The sequence below is a fragment of the Coregonus lavaretus genome, assembly GCF_964263955.1.
Source record: "Coregonus lavaretus genome assembly, chromosome: 29".
Taxonomy (NCBI): Eukaryota; Metazoa; Chordata; class Actinopteri; order Salmoniformes; family Salmonidae; genus Coregonus; species Coregonus lavaretus.
The window spans coordinates 13,572,153-13,589,021 of record NC_140016.1 but is presented as its reverse complement, the minus strand read 5'-3'; the positions used below and the strand labels follow the sequence as shown (position 1 = coordinate 13,589,021).

Here is a 16,869-nt window from a genome sequence, read left to right as displayed (position 1 = left end):
CTCTTGGGCTGAAAGACACAATCCTTATCTGCTGTAGTCGACACAATGTTACTAAGCAAACCCCCAAAACGAGAGAAATTGCTTGTGGTGGCAGATTTAATTTGATTATTCGTTGTTCATTTCCCGCGTGGCGCAGCGGTCTAAGGCACTGCATCTCAGTGCTAGAGGCGTCACTACAGACCCTGGTTCGATTCCAGGCTGTATCACAATCCGGCCGTGATTAGGAGTCCCATAGGGCGGCGCACAATTGGCCCAGCGTCGTCCGGGTTTGGCCGGGGTAGGCCGTCATTGTAAATAAGAATTTGTTCTTAACTGACTTGCCTAGTAAAATAATAATAAAATAAATAATCATTATTTCTAATGATTTGTTGTTCCATTGGGACTAAAGGGTAGGCCAACTGTTGCTGTATGTATTATCTGACATGAGACTGAGGTCTTGAGGACCATAAATCAACATTCAGATAGTAGTAGAGAGAGACACTTATCCAACACAAAACATGTGAAGAGTTGAAAGAACTTATAAATTCATGATCCATATTCTTGTTGGAATGGAGGTGTGAACTGAACAAAGCTCCCAGTGTTCTAAGAGGCCCTCAGGAGCGGTCTGATCAAAACAACAACAGGGAAATCACAGGGCTCTGTCGGGCAGAAAACCACCAAAACAGCACAGATCCTTCTCCTCTAGTGGCACGCTTTGGAGACATTCCACAGGTCTTAGGTGGGACTTACCTCTCATTCGCTTTGGGGTTTGGATGGTGGGACTTCCCTCTCATTGGCTTTGGGGTTTGAAAAGTGGGACTTCACTTTCCCCCCCCCACATCCAATGGAAATGTCTACCTTGTACAGAGGGAGCAGAGAGACAGACTGTGTAGTAGAGCAGATGATGACCTCTGACCTCAGAGAGATGACATGGGGTGGGGCTTGCTGGCTGGCAGTGTGGTGGGGGTCCATTGGGGGGTTATCAGATGGCTGGAGACTGGGGGATGCTGGGTGTTGCTGGCTGGTAGAGGTAGTGATGGAGGTGTGAGACAGACAGAGTGGCAGACAGTTTTACTATAACAAGTGGGCCTCTATCCGTAGCCAGTGCAGTCCTTGGCGTATGTGGCGCACCAGTTCTATCATGCTGCTGTGTTGGCTCAACGGTTCCATCATTGAGTCCAGCTCCTGAAAGAACTCTGTGGAAGGAGGCGAAGGGGAGAGAGTGAGTGAGTGTTTAGGTGTGTTTGTGTGTGTGTGTACAAGACAAAGACTGACAGACAGGTGTAATAGCATAATGAAGGCTCTATTTTCCATTCCTCTCTTTCCTCCCTCTGAACCTCTCTTCCTTCCCTCCCAACCTCTCTTCCCTCCTAATCTCTCTTCCATCTCTTCCCTCCCTCCTAACCTCTCTTCCTCCCTCCTAACCTCTCTTCCCTCCCTTAAACTTCTCTTCCTCCCTCCTAACCTCTCTTCCCTCCCTTAAACCTCTCTTCCTCCCTCCAAACCTCTCTTCCATCTCTTTCCTCCCTCCTAACCTCTCTTCCCTCTCTTCCATCTCTTCCCTCCCTCCTAACCTCTCTTCCCTCTCTTCCATCTCTTCCCTCCCTCCCAACCTCTCTTCCTCCCTCCTAACCTCTCTTCCATCTCTTTCCTCCCTCCTAACCTCTCTTCCCTCTCTTCCATCTCTTCCCTCCCTCCCTCCCTCCCTCCCTCCTTCCTAACCTCTCTTCCCTCTCTTCCATCTCTTCCCTCCCTCCCAACCTCTGTTCCTCCCTCCTAACCTCTCTTCCATCTCTTCCATCTCTTCCCTCCCTCCTAACCTCTCTTCCTCCCTCCTAACATCTCTTCCCTCCCTCCTAACCTCTCTTCCCTCTCTTCCATCTCTTCACTCCCTCCCAACCTCTCTTCCTCTCTTCCTCCCTCCTAACCTCTCTTCCATCTCTTCCATCTCTTTCCTCCCTCCTAACCTCTCTTCCTCCCTCCTAACATCTCTTCCCTCCCTCCTAACCTCTCTTCCCTCCCTCCTAACCTCTCTTCCTCCCTCCTAATAAACAGTGGGTGATTGAGTGCCGGAACGGCTCAATCCTAAAAGTAACAGCTCTGGTGATCAGTATGTGCTGAAAGGCCCACCTAGGCCTTATGGTGACATAACTGGCCAATTCCTCTCTCATTTCCACCAAAGACACCATCCAACAGGCTCTAATTGAGCCCATTATGAGTGTCGACAGAGAGGAGGAGAGGTGGAGGGAGGATCAACTTCTAATGGGGTACTTCTGAGGCTGCGAGAGAGAGCTCTTTCCTCACACAACCACGTAACCTGCCCCTTTAATCAGCTAGGCTCAGGAAATGACAGAGACACGACACATCAAACCCTCCACACACAGTCAGAGAGGGGTGTCCTCCACATCTCTGCTGGTCTCTCTCTAGTCTGTACATTCACTCATTAATGACAGTAAATGGGTCATGGCCTAGGGCTCCTCTATTCTCCATATCGCCACAAAAGAATACAGAACACATCAGTCCATATATAGGCCATCCTGAGGGTGATGAAAGGATCTGACTGGCCTTGGTTCCGAACCGATAGGAATAATTACTCATATACAGTGAGGGAAAAAAGTATTTGATCCCCTGCTGATTTTGTACGTTTGCCCACTGACAAAGAAATGATCAGTCTATAATTTTAATGGTAGGTTTATTTGAACAGTGAGAGTCAAAAATGTCAAAAATGTTATAAATTGATTTGCATTTTAATGAGGGAAATAAGCATTTGACCCCCTCTCAATCAGAAAGATTTCTGGCTCCCAGGTGTCTTTTATACAGGTAATGAGCTGAGATTAGGAGCCCACTCTTAAAGAGAGTGCTCCTAATCTCAGTTTGTTACCTGTATAAAAGACACCTGTCCACAGAAGCAATCAATCAGAATCCAAACTCTCCACCATGGCCAAGACCAAAGAGCTCTCCAAGGATGTCAGGGACAAGATTGTAGACCTACACAAGGCTGGAATGGGCTACAAACCCTCGCCAAGCAGCTTGGTGAGAAGGTGACAACAGTTGGTGCGATTATTCACAAATGGAAGAAACACAAAAGAACTGTCAATCTCCCTCGGCCTGGGGCTCCATGCAAGATCTCACCTCGTGGAGTTGCAATGATCATGAGAACGGTGAGGAATCAGTCCAGAACTACACGGGACGATCTTGTCAGTGATCTCAAGGCAGCTGGGACCATAGTCACCAAGAAAACAATTGGTAACACACTACGCCGTGAAGGACTGAAATCCTGCAGCGCCCGCAAGGTCCCCCTGCTCAAGAAAGCACATATACAGGCCCGTCTGAAGTTTACCAATGAACACCTGAATGATTCAGAGGAGAACTGGGTGAAAGTGTTGTGGTCAGATGAGACCAAAATGGAGCTCTTTGGCATCAACTCAACTCGCTGTGTTTGGAGGAGGAGGAATGCTGCCTATGACCCCAAGAACACCATCCCCACCGTCAAACATGGAGGTGGAAACATTATGGTTTGGGGGTGTTTTTCTGCTAAGGGGACAGGACAACTTCACCGCATCTTGGGTGAGAACCTCCTTCCCTCAGCCAGGGCATTGAAAATGGGTTGTGGATGGGTAATCCAGCATGACAATGACCCAAACACACGGCCAAGGCAACAAAGGAGTGGCTCAAGAAGAAGAACATTAAGGTCCTGGAGTGGCCTAGCCAGTCTCCAGACCTTAATCCCATAGAAAATCTGTGGAGGGAGCTGAAGGTTCGAGTTGCCAAACATCAGCCTCAAAACCTTAATGACTTGGAGAAGATCTGCAAAGAGGAGTGGGACAAAATCCCTCCTGAGATGTGTGCAAACCTGGTGGCCAACTACAAGAAACGTCTGAACTCTGTGATTGCCAACAAGGGTTTTGCCACCAAGTACTAAGTCATGTTTTGCAGAGGGGTCAAATAGTTATTTCCCTCATTAAAATGCAAATCAATTCATTAACATTTTTGACATTTTTTTGTTGTTATTCTGTCTCTCACTTTTCAAATTAACCTACCATTAAAATTATAGACTGATCATGTCTTTGTCAGTGGGCAAACGTACAAAATCAGCAGGGGATCAAATACTTTTTTTCCTCACTGTATAATTACTGTATGCATGGAAGATGAATGGGAATACATGTATTAACACAAATATATGATATGATAACAAAAGAGTAAAGTGGATGTTGTATGTAACTATTACTGCTACATCAGCTACAGTTACCACCCTACCCAGTATCTACAGGACAATTTATTCTACTAATGTATAAAATCTCCCATTGCTGCCATCTCCTATATAAACATCCTGTTCTAAAACAGAGAGACTGTTTTATAGGTTGTGTCCAGTCTCCAGTACCTTGGCTCTCTGTGGCCAACTTCTCTGCCGTGTCCCAGTGCTCATAGCTACGGAGAATGTTGTTGGTGATGTTGACGTGGCTGGCGGCCATGTGGTGGATACGCTGGGGGATAGCCACGTTGCCGGAGGCCCCGGCGCCCGCAAGGCCTGTACTGCTGCTGACCGAACTGACCGGGGAGGGACTCAGTGACAGGGGCGACGGGGTGCCTGTGCTCCTGGGAAGACAGAGACACAATACAGGAGTCACAGGTTAGTGGTTGGAGGTGAAAGGTCAGGGCACCACCAAAGCGATAATACTGTACTGTATAACCACTGGACACCATGGTTTTTGATATCCTGGGCAAAACAGCTACTTACAGAAGCAAATAAAAAAAGATAGTGGATTTATTTGGGCTGCAATTTCTGAGGCTGGTAACTCTAATGAACTTATCCTCTGCAGCAGAGGTAACTCTGGGTCTTCCATTCCTGTGGCGGTGTCACGGTCGTCTATGTCGTCCAAGTATGACCAAGGCGCAACGTGTCCAAGAAACATGACTTTATTTAGCAAAGTAACCAAAATCCAAAACAAAAGACGACTCAATGAAGTCCACGGTACACAGACCGAAAACGGAACAAAAACCCACAAAACCAAGGAGAAACCACACAGTATAAATATGGCTCCCAATCAGAGATAACGAGCCGACAGCTGACACTCGTTACCTCCGATTGGGAGTCATATGACTAATCAAGCACAATCACCAAACATAGAAATCAACAACCTAGACACCCCAACATAGAAATACACCCAAACAAATGAAAATGAACAACCCTGGCTCAAATATCAAAGTCCATGGAGCCAGAGTGTCACAGTACCCCCCCCTAAAGGTGCGAACTCCGGGCGCACCAACATAAGGACTAGGGGAGGGTCTGGGTGGGCGTCTGTCCACGGTGGCGGCTCTGGCCCCGGTCGTGATCCCCACCCCACCACAGTCACAACCTGCTTCAGTAGCCTCCTCCCAATGACCACCCTCCAACTAACCCCACCTGGACTAAGGGGCAACACCGGACTAAGGGGCAGCACCGGACTAAGGGGCAGCACCGGGATAAGGGGCAGCACCGGGATAAGGGGCAGCACCGGGCTAAGGGGCAGCACCGGACTAAGGGGCAGCACCGGGCTAAGGGACAGTACCTGACTAAGGGGCAGCACCGGACTGAGGGGCAGCTCCGGACTGAATGGCGGATCCTGGCTGGCTGGCTCTGGCGGATCCTGGCTGGCTGGCGGATCCGGGCTGGACGGCTCTGGCGGATCCTGGCTAGACGGCTCTGGCGGATCCTGGCTGGACGGCTCTGGCGGATCCTGGCTGGACGGCTCATGGCTGGCTGACGGATCTGGCTGCTCATGGCTGGCTGACGGATCTGGCTGCTCATGGCTGGCTGACGGATCTGGCTGTTCATGGCTGGCTGACGGATCTGGCTGCTCATGGCTGGCGGAAGGCTCTGGCTGATCCTGTCTGGCGGACAGCTCTGGCTGCTCCTGTCTGGCGGAAGGCTCTGGCTGATCCTGTCTGGCGGAAGGCTCTGGCTGATCCTGTCTGGCGGAAGGCTCTGGCTGATCCTGTCTGGCGGAAGGCTCTGGCTGATCCTGTCTGGCGGAAGGCTCTGGCTGCTCCTGTCTGGCGGAGAGCTCTAGCGGCTCCGGTCTGGCGGACGGCTCTGAAGGCTCATGGCAGACGGGCGGCTTTGCAGGCTCAGTACAGACGGGCAGTTCCTGCGGCGCTTGGCAGACGGACAGTTCAGACGGCGTTGGGCAGACGGGCAGTTCAGACGGCGTTGGGCAGACGGACAGTTCAGGCCCCGTTGGGCAGACGGGCAGTTCAGACGGCGTTGGGCAGACGGACAGTTCAGGCCCCGTTGGGCAGACGGCAGACTCTGGCTGTCTGAGGCGCATCGTAGGCCTGGTGCGTGGTGCCGGAACAGGAGGTACCGGGCTGAGGACACGCATCTCAGGGCTAGTGCGGGGAGAAGCAACAGGGCATGCTGGACCCTGGGGACGCACCGTAGGCCTGATGCGTGGTGCCGGAACTGGAGGTACCGGGCTGAGGACACGCATCTCAGGGCTAGTGCGGAGAGAAGCAACAGGGCATGCTGGACCCTGGGGACGCACCGTAGGCCTGATGCGTGGTGCCGGAACTGGAGGTACCGGGCTGAGGACACGCCTCTCAGGGCTAGTGCGGGGAGCAGGAACAGGGCATACTGGACCCTGGGGACGCACCGTAGGCCTGATGCGTGGTGCCGGAACTGGAGGTACCGGGCTGAGGACACGCATCTCAGGGCTAGTGCGGGAAGCAGGAACAGGACGCACAGGACTCGGGGAACACACAGGAGGCTTAGTGCGTGGTGTAGGCACTGGTGGTACTGGACTGGAGACAGGAGGTGGTGCCGGAAATACCGGACCGTGCAGGCGTACTGGCTCCCTTGAGCACTGAGCCTGACCAACCTTACCTGGTTGTATGCTCCCCGTCGCCTGACCAGTACAGGGAGGTGGAATAACCCGCACCGGGCTATGTAGGCGAACCGGGGACACCATGCGTAAGGCTGGTGCCATGTAAGCCGGCCCGAGGAGACGCACTGGTGACCGGATGCGTGGGGCCGGCCTCATGACATCTGGCTCAATGCTCAGTCTAGCCCGGCCGATACGTGGAGCCGGAATGTACCGAACCGGGCTATGCCTGCGTACAGGAGACACCATGCGCTCTACTGCGTAACACGGTGTCTGCCCGTACTCTCGCTCTCCACGGTCAGTCCAGGGAGTAGGCGCAGGTCTCCTACCTGACTTCGCCACACTCCCTTCTAGCCCCCCCCCAAGAAATTTTTGGGTAGTACTCTCGGGCTTCCAGCCTTGCCTCCGTGCTGCCTCCTCATATCGCCGCCTCTCGGCTTTAGCTGCCTCCCGCTCTTCACGAGGACGGCGATATTCTCCCGGTTGATCCCAAGGCCCCTCACCATCCAGAATCTCCTCCCATGTCCATGAATCCTTTATGGGAGTCCATAAATCCTGTGTAGGTAGGTCCTGTTGCCGCTTGACACGCTGCTTGGTCTTTTTGTGGTGGGTTTTTCTGTCACGGTCGTCTATGTTGTCCAAGTATGACCAAGGCGCAACGTGTCCAAGAAACATGACTTTATTTAGCAAAGTAACCAAAATCCAAAACAAAAGACGACTCAATGAAGTCCACGGTACACAGACCGAAAACGGAACAAAAACCCACAAAACCAAGGAGAAACCACACAGTATAAATATGGCTCCCAATCAGAGATAACGAGCCGACAGCTGACACTCGTTACCTCCGATTGGGAGTCATATGACTAATCAAGCACAATCACCAAACATAGAAATCAACAACCTAGACACCCCAACATAGAAATACACCCAAACAAATGAAAATGAACAACCCTGGCTCAAATATCAAAGTCCATGGAGCCAGAGTGTCACAGGCGGTCCTCATGTGAGCCAGTTTCATCATAGCGCTTGATGGTTTTTGCGACTGCACCTGAAGAAACTTTAAAAGTTCTTGAAATTATCCGTATTGACTGACCTTCATGTCTTAAAGTAATGATGGACTGCCATTTCTCTTTGCTTATTTGAGCTGTTCTTGCCATAATATGGACTTGGTCTTTTACCAAATAGGGCTATCTTCTGTATACCACCCCTACCTTGTCACAACACAACTGATTGGCTCAAACGCATTAAGGAGGAAATAAATTCCACAAATTAACTTTTAAGAAGGCACACATGTTAATTGAAATGCATTCCAGGTGACTACCTCATGAAGCTGGTTGAGAGAATGCCAAGAGTGTGCAAAGTTGTCATCAAGGCAAAGGGTGGCTATTTGAAAAATCTCAAATATAACATATATTTTGATTTGTTTAACACTTTTTTGGTTACTACATGATTCCATATGTGTCATTTCATAGTTTTGATGTCTTCACTATTATTCTACAATGTAGAAAATAGTAAAAAATAAAGAAAAACCCCGGAAAGAGTAGGTGTGTCCAAACTTTTGACTGGTATTGTATACAGAAAGTAAAGTGAATTAATACAGAGTAAAGTGAATTATATATACAGGGAGTAAAGTGAATTACATATACAGGGAGTAAAGTGAATTAATATATACAGATTTGATATATACAGAGAGTAAAGTGAATCATATATACAGGGAGTAAAGTGAATTATATATACAGTGATCAAAGGCAGATTACAATGAGGACATTTCCCCTTTGAGAGGTTTTCGCTCTTAGCTTTCTGAACCAGGGAGCCTGATTGTCACGCCCTGGGTCTGGGGACTCTTGTATGTTGAGCCAGGGTGTTAGTTTCTTTGTGTAGTGTCTATGTTTCGTTTTCTATGTTCTGTTCTAGGTTATGTGTTTCTAGGTTGGCCGGGGTGGTTCTCAATCAGAGGCAACGAGAATCAGCTGTTGCTTGTTGTCTCTGATTGGGAACCATACTTTGGCAGCCTTTTGTGCACTTGTGATTCGTGGGATCTTGTTCCGTGTTGGTTTGTGTTCATGACCGAGGACTTCACGTTTCGTTTAGTTGTTTTGTATTTTGTATCGTGTTGCTAGTACACTATTAAAGAGATGTACGCATATCACGCTGCGCCTTGGTCCAATCATTATGACGAACGTGACAGAAGATCCCACCATCAAAGGACCAAGCAGCGTGTCCAGGAGCAGACAGCCTGGACGTGGGAGGAGATCTTGGACGGGCAGGGGTCCTGGACTTGGGAGGAAATCCAGGCCGGAATGGATCGCCGTCCGTGGGAGGAGACGGTGGAGGCGCGCCATAGAGAGGAGCAGCGGCGCCAACCGGGCCGACGTCGGACACGCAAGAGGCAACCCCAATAATTTTTTTGGGGGGGGGCACACGGCATGGACGACGGGGCTGCTGGAGGCAGCTACGGGGCGAGTTTGGGGATTAGGAGAGGAGGCCACCGGGTTTGGGGGGCTGGAAGGGAGGTTGGCGGAGCCTAGAGGTAGAGCAGAGCCAACTCCCTGTACTCAGGCTAGGCAGCGTGAGACTGGGCATGTTCCGAGGTATGCGGAGCTGCGTACTGTGCCGCGAGTGGTCCGGCACAGTCCGGTACGTCCTGTGCGAGCACCACGCACGTGTCGTGCTAAGGTGGGCATGCAGCCAGGACGGAGTGTGCCGGCTCAACGCTCGTGGCCTCCAGTACCCCTCCTCGGTCCCGGATATCCTGCGCCAGTGTCACGTGCTGTAGTGCCAGTACGAGTACACAGCCCTGTACGTCCTGTGCTGATGCCTCACACAGAGTGTGTAAAAATAGGCATTCAGCCAGGACGGGTTGTGTCAGCTCTTCGCTCCAGACCTCCAGTCCGTCTCCACAGCCCGGTCCGGCCCGTTCCTGCTCCCCGCACCAAGCCTGTGGTGCGTGTCGCCAGCCCGGTCCAGCCTGTTCCTGCCCCTCGCACCAAGCCTGTGATGCGCCTTCGCCATTCCGGCCCGGCCTGTTCCTGCCCCTCGCACCAAGCCAATGGTGCGCGTCACCGGCCCGGCCCGGCCTGTTCCTGCTCCCCGCACCAAGGCTATGGTGTGCGTCGCCAGCCCGGCCCGGCCCGTTCCTGCTCCCCGCACCAAGCCAATGGTGCGCGTCGTCAGCCCGTCCCGGCCTGTTCCTGCTCCCCGCACCAAGCCTGTGGTGCGCGTCGCCAGCCCGGTCTGGCCCGTCCCTGCTCCCCGCACCAAGCCTGTGGTGCGCGTCGTCAGTCCGGTCCGGCCCGTCCCTGCTTCACCGGTCAGCTGCTCCACACCGGAGCCTAAGCAATCCGCTCCACCGATGTCCAGTCCAGCTCCAGCCAGCGGGGCCAGACCAGGGGCGCTACGGGGGGGTTGTTAGAGGGTGGTGGTCACGCCCGGAGCCGGATCCGCCTCCGAGGTGGAATGCCCACCCGGCCCCTCCCCTGTTGGGTTTATGTTGGCGCGGTCGCAGTCCGCGCCTTTGGGGGGGGTACTGTCACGCCCTGGCTCTGGGGACTCTTGTATGTTGAGCCAGGGTGTTAGTTTCTTTGTGTAGTGTCTATGTTTCGTTTTCTATGTTCTGTTCTAGGTTATGTGTTTCTAGGTTGGCCGGGGTGGTTCTTAATCAGAGGCAACGAGAATCAGCTGTTGCTTGTTGTCTCTGATTGGGAACCATACTTTGGCAGCCTTTTGTGCACTTGTGATTCGTGGGATCTTGTTCCGTGTTGTTTTATGTTCATGACCGAGGACTTCACGTTTCGTTTAGTTGTTTTGTATTTTGTATCGTGTTGCTAGTACACTATTAAAGAGATGTACGCATATCACGCTGCGCCTTGGTCCAATCATTATGATGAACGTGACACTGATCAGGGAGTTTTGAACTGTATAGGTTTATATTTAGCCAATAAATGTTATTTTGTCAGGCTTAACTATTGTCGGTCAGGCTTAACCACTGTCGGTCAGGCTTAACCACGGTCGGTCAGGCTTAAATACTGTCCGTCAGGCTTAACCACTGTCCGTCAGGCTTAACCACTGTCCGTTAGGCTTAACCACTGTCGGTCAGGCTTAACCACTGTCGGTCAGGCTTAACCACTGTCGGTCAGGCTTAACCACTGTCCGCCAGGCTTAACCACTGTCCGTCAGGCTTAACCACTGTCGGTCAGGCTTAATCACTGTCGGTCAGGCATAAATACTGTCCGTCAGGCTTAACCACTGTCCGTCAGGCTTAAATACTGTCCGTCAGGCTTAACCACTGTCCGTCAGGCTTAACCACTGTCCGCCAGGCTTAACCACTGTCCGTCAGGCTTAACCACTGTCCGTCAGGCTTAACCACTGTCCGTCAGGCTTAACCACTGTCCGTCAGGCTTAACCACTGTCTGTCAGGCTTAACCACTGTCGGTCAGGCTTAATCACTGTCGGTCAGGCTTAATCACTGTCGGTCAGGCATAAATACTGTCCGTCAGGCTTAACCACTGTCCGTCAGGCTTAAATACTGTCCGTCAGGCTTAACCACTGTCCGTCAGGCTTAACCACTGTCCGTCAGGCTTAACCACTGTCCGTCAGGCTTAACCACTGTCGGTCAGGCTTAACCACTGTCCGCCAGGCTTAACCACTGTCCGTCAGGCTTAACCACTGTCCGTCAGGCTTAACCACTGTCGGTCAGGTTTAACCACTGTCCGTCAGGCTTAACCACTGTCTGTCAGGCTTAACCACTCTCCATCAGGCTTAATCACTAATACTTATTTGATTTTGTATGATCGACAAACTGGGGCTTTTCTCGGCTTGACAACCATGGCATGATCTTCTGTCAGTCGGCTTGAGCCATCAATCAGAGGACATATTCATCCGTCTTTTAGTGCCAAACCTAAACAATCAGGCTCCAGATCCTATAATTCAGCACTAAATTGAAAGGCACTCCCCCCGTGAAGTTAAATTATGTGCCCTGTCAACAGCTTGCCTCTCTCGGCACCCTCTCTTGCAGTTTGAGGCTTTTGCTGAAATTAACAAACCCTTGAGGGTGAAAAAAAGACAATAAATAAATAAATAAAAAATCATGATTGTCAAGGACAGAACAAACAAACTGTGGGAAAGGCCAGAGCAGAGTGTAATCTAATGTTGATTACAGTCCGCAGGTAGCAGAGCTGACACATGGGATTAAAAAGGCTAGTTTGTTGCTAATGTGACCATGGTGAACTGGAGGAGGTTGCAGGAGCCCTAGGAGCCAGTAGGATCTGAGGCTAATTGCTTCTGACAGCTCCTCTCACAGCAGAACAGCACAAAAGACAGGCTCAAGGGAGCTCACAGTCACACACAGAGGATGGCTCACCGCCGACTGCCAGACACACTGACGAGCTCCACGGTAGCCCCACGGAAGCCCCACGGTAGCCCCACGGAAGCCCCATGGTAGCCCCACGGAAGCCCCACGGAAGCCCCACGGTAGCCCCACGGTAGCCCCACGGAAGCCCCACGGAAGCCCAAACCCAAACACACAGGGTGGATCAGTTAGGTTCAGTTGCCATGGAGAATCCAGAAGAACAGTGAAGCGGTGAGCTCATCTCAGATCTCATCTCACCCCACCAGTGTGATGTGCTGAAAGTCACACTGACAGAGGCTCTTTCTATCATTGCTTTTGTCTGAACAAAGCAGTCACCATCTGAGAGGATTAGCTCGTTGCTTGGCCAGGAGTAGGCACATAAATGTTTCTGTTCCGGGAGATATCTGGTATAAAGAATGCATTGTAATGCAACATTAGATGACTGAGGTGAAATGTTACTCACTTTCCATTGGCTCCCCATGGTGAAGGTGCTTGGGAACTTTTAGCCGAATTCTGGAATGGAAAAGGTTTGTGAGAACATGACATTTGGCAGCACTACTATACAAACACATTGCACAGCTTAGAAAAGCTATCACTGCAACGCAAACAGCGTCTCTAGAATAATATGCACCATAATTAATTAAAACAGGCTTAAGCACTAATGTATGTAGATAATTGATACACTTAGTTTGCACACTAACCGCGAAAACATTAATTGCTTTTAATGACCACCATGCAAACTAATGAGTACACGCAACTCAACACAAATATAAATTCAATTTAGAAATCTTAATTTGCTTGATGTGCTCTACAGCGATCACTCTTTTTATTCATATAAGTTAGAATTAGAAGTTAGAATTCGAGTTAGTTACCTTGAAATACTCCATCAGGGAACGGGAATATTTTACGGCATGGTCCTTCTTCAGTTTGAACATTCTCAAGTACAGGAGGGATAAACAGCGATTGCTATGGCGATAAGAGTATAACAACATTCCATTCAATACAGGACCTAATACAGTATATCTGGTATTGGCAACATAACAGTCTGTGTATCAATTACGGACATTAAACATTCAACACAAATCATCAAATAAATAACAAGAAGGAAAACGTGTTTTCTAACACATTAACTTGACATATCCATTTTGCATGATCATTTCATATTGTTGTTATCAAATGTACCTCTCTAATTGCTTAGAAAATAAAAGCTAGAAAACAGAGGCAGTAGCCAGACAGCAGATGCTTGGGACATATGCACCACCCCATGACATGACACCAGCACTCTGGCATTAATGAGTCATCACCATCCCTAATGATGTCTGAACAGTATACTAACACAGGAATTATGACCTGGGAGTCTCACTCCTACTCTGTCTACACTGTTATGACTGAGAGCCTAACCATAACATTCTAATCATAACATTCTAACCATAACATTCTAACCATGACATTCTAACCATGATATTCTAACCATGACATTCTAACCATGGCATTCTAACCATGACATTCTAACCATGACATTCTAACCATAACATTCTAACCATGGCATTCTAACCATGACATTCTAACCATGGCATTCTAACCATAACATTCTACTCAGATTATACAATCAATATGACAGGCAGCATATAGTCTCCCTTCATCTCCCCTGTAGCAGTGTGGTTAGTATACTGTATATGTTTATAGGCTGTTGCTTGCCGCCAGGAAATCTTTCATTATCCGTAATAGCTTAATGAAATACAAGAATAATGATCCACTTTAAGCTGATTAAGTGCTTTAGCAGTGTTTTAAAGCTCCCTTCAAGATACATCCGATTGTCGGGAGGGATGGCTGAGTGGAGATTTAAATAGTGTTTGAGCGAAGCGGCACATTTAGCATCTAACGGGTTTGGAAGCCGGCTGGATTTTCTTAAATCAACCCAAATGCCCACACAGGCTAGAGAACCTTGTCTGTCATCACACCCATCAGAGGAATGATGGGTTTTCTTCAACCATCATTCACTCATCACACAGAAGTTGACATCAGAAACTGTATCAAGGGAAAACTCACCACAATACAGCTAATTTCTTCTCGGCTACCGTTGCTGAGTGACTTGTAAAGTTCTTTAACCTCATGGCATATCTTCAAAAGCAGAACAGACAAAAACATAAATCACAGTAAAAAATTAATTAATTTCAGTTCAAATAACAACAAGAGAGGATGACTCAATATCCATAAAGCCAGGGGAGCATCCAGAAAGCCAGGGGAGCATCCAGAAAGCCAGGGGAGCATCCAGAAAGCCAGGGGAGCATCCATAGAACTGCCGGCCTTGTGTCATTTTCTGTGTCTAATCGTTTTTGAAGAAAATATTTCAATCATCTGTGCATGAATCCCTGGGTCGTATGAGGAGCTACAAGGTCCATCTATTTTCATTTTCACTGCCATTAATAAAATGAGGTCCGCTAATTGCCTTGACTTGTGGGGTAGACTGGAGCAGTGCTGGATATAATGATGGTAATTTTCACTGAGGGCAGGTGTGGATGGCTGGCCTGGGTAGGGGTGGGAGGCAGGGAGGGAGGGACACATTGGTGGGGACACAAACCTGATGAGTTCAACCGTCTCAGAGTACATAGTGTATGGAGACTTGGCCTCCAGCGGGTCCCGTTCCATGGCGTTGCCACATTCTATGAACGACAGCGCCCCATCAGCATAGTTAACAGCTTTGCCAAACTTCTCCATCTGTGAAGAAACGATGGAGACATCAAATCAGATCAACATTAGATTCACAACACTACACGGCCACAAAATATTCTCCTCATATTAAATAATTTTCCAAAGCCTCAAAGTTCTTGTGAAAACAGATATTAAGCAGATTTAATCAGAAGGAAAAAGAACAATGTCACATTAATGTTGGGAAACAGAATATTATTTCGATCTTCTTCAATTTTCTCGAATACGTTCCTAAAAATACAAATGCACACAGACCCAAAACACAAAAACAAAGTGCCAATGACAAATAATAAGCATATGACTCATAAAGCACACAAGTGTAAAATAAAATAGATTTACACACCACTCTCCACTGAAAGCACCTCTCAAGCAGGTTCTAGCCATTTCAAGTAAGCCCCTTTTACCACATACCGACCGGGCCGGCGAAAGATTCATTACAGCTCAAAGATTACAGTCATGTAACAATGGCAATCAATTCCCTTCATTTTGTATTCATGGCTGACTTTACCTCGCAGATCAGATTTATGGCCAAGTGGATGTAACTTCCGATAAAGGACAATGTCTGGGGAGATAATTACTGGAATCGAATTATTAGGGCCCGATGAGTGTGTTGGTAAATCAAGCCCGCCGCTTGGGCCCAAGCCCCTCTTTGAGGATATTGAAGAGGTGTGTAAGAGACAGATCCCACAGCATCACTTCAAAAAGACTACAGATCTCCACAAGGGCTCTTCTCTGTACACCCAGCTGCATTCTTCAGCTAGGACCAGTGTCTGTCTGTTTGTCTGTCTGTTATTAAGACCAGTGTCTGTATGTCTGTTATTAAGACCAGTGTCTGTCTGTCTGTTATTAAGACCAGTGTCTGTCTGTCTGTTATTAAGACCAGTGTCTGTCTGTCTGTCTGTCTGTTATTAAGACCAGTGTCTGTCTGTCTGTCTGTCTGTCTGTTATTAAGACCAGCGTCTGTCTGTCTGTTATTAAGGTCAGTGTCTGTCTGTCTGTTATTAAGACCAGTGTCTGTCTGTCTGTCTGTTATTTAGACCAGTGCCTGTCTGTCTGTTATTAAGACCAGTGTCTGTCTGTCTGTCTGTCTGTTATTAAGACCAGTGTCTGTCTGTCTGTCTGTTTGTCTGTTATTAAGACCAGTGCCTATCTGTATGTCTGTTATTAAGACCAGTGTCTGTCTGTCTGTCTGTCTGTCTGTCTGTCTGTATGTATGTATGTCTGTCTGTTATTAAGACCAGTGTCTGTCCGTCTGTCTGTCTGTTATTAAGACCAGTGTCTGTCTGTTTGTTATTAAGACATGTGTCTGTCTGTCTGTTATTAAGACCAGCGTCTGTCTGTCTGTTATTAAGACCAAAATCTGTCTGTCTGTTATTGAGGCCAGTGTCTGTTTGTCTGTCTGTCTGTCTGTCTGCCTGTCTCTCTGTTATTAAGATCAGTGTCTGTCTGTCTGTCTGTCTGTTTGTTATTAAGACCAGTGTATGTCTGTCTGTCTGTTATTAAGACCAGTGTATGTCTGTCTATCTGTCTGTCTGTCTGTTATTAAGACCAGTGTCTGTCTGTTTGTTATTAAGACCAGTGTCTGTCTGTCTGTCTGTCTGTCTGTCTGTCTGTCTGTCTGTCTGTCTGTCTGTCTGTCTGTTTGTTATTAAGACTAGTGTCTGTCTGTCTGTTATTAAGACCAGTGTGTCTGTCTGTTTAAGACCAGTGTCTGTCTGTCTGTCTGTCTGTCTGTCTGTCTGTCTGTCTGTCTGTCTGTCTGTCTGTCTGTTTGTTTGTTATTAAGACCAGTGTCTGTCTGTCTGTTATTAAGACCAGTGTCTGTCTGTATGTCTGTTATTAGGACCAGTGTCTGTCTGTCTGTCTGTCTGTCTGTATGTCTGTCTGTCTGTCTGTCTGTCGGTCTGTTATTAAGACCAGTGTCTGTCTGTTTGTTATTAAGACCAGCGTCTGTCTGTTTGTTATGAAGACCAG

The 16,869-nt window shown here is 48.7% G+C and overlaps 1 protein-coding gene across 1 annotated transcript in view; it reads right to left on the bottom strand.

Annotated features, from left to right (window-relative positions):
- Nucleotides 1-1,053: 1,053 nt before the first annotated feature.
- The window catches only part of LOC311105026 (AF4/FMR2 family member 2-like), a gene marked incomplete at both ends in the record, with an annotated part of 221,560 nt that continues 205,744 nt past the window's right edge, over nt 1,054-16,869 (bottom strand). The window contains 6 exons of the mRNA XM_084147006.1: nt 1,054-1,175; nt 4,361-4,575; nt 12,650-12,699; nt 13,059-13,152; nt 14,236-14,307; nt 14,768-14,904. Of these exons, the coding sequence (XP_084003132.1) occupies nt 1,054-1,175; nt 4,361-4,575; nt 12,650-12,699; nt 13,059-13,152; nt 14,236-14,307; nt 14,768-14,904 (690 nt within the window). The remainder of the gene's footprint in view (nt 1,176-4,360; nt 4,576-12,649; nt 12,700-13,058; nt 13,153-14,235; nt 14,308-14,767; nt 14,905-16,869) is intronic.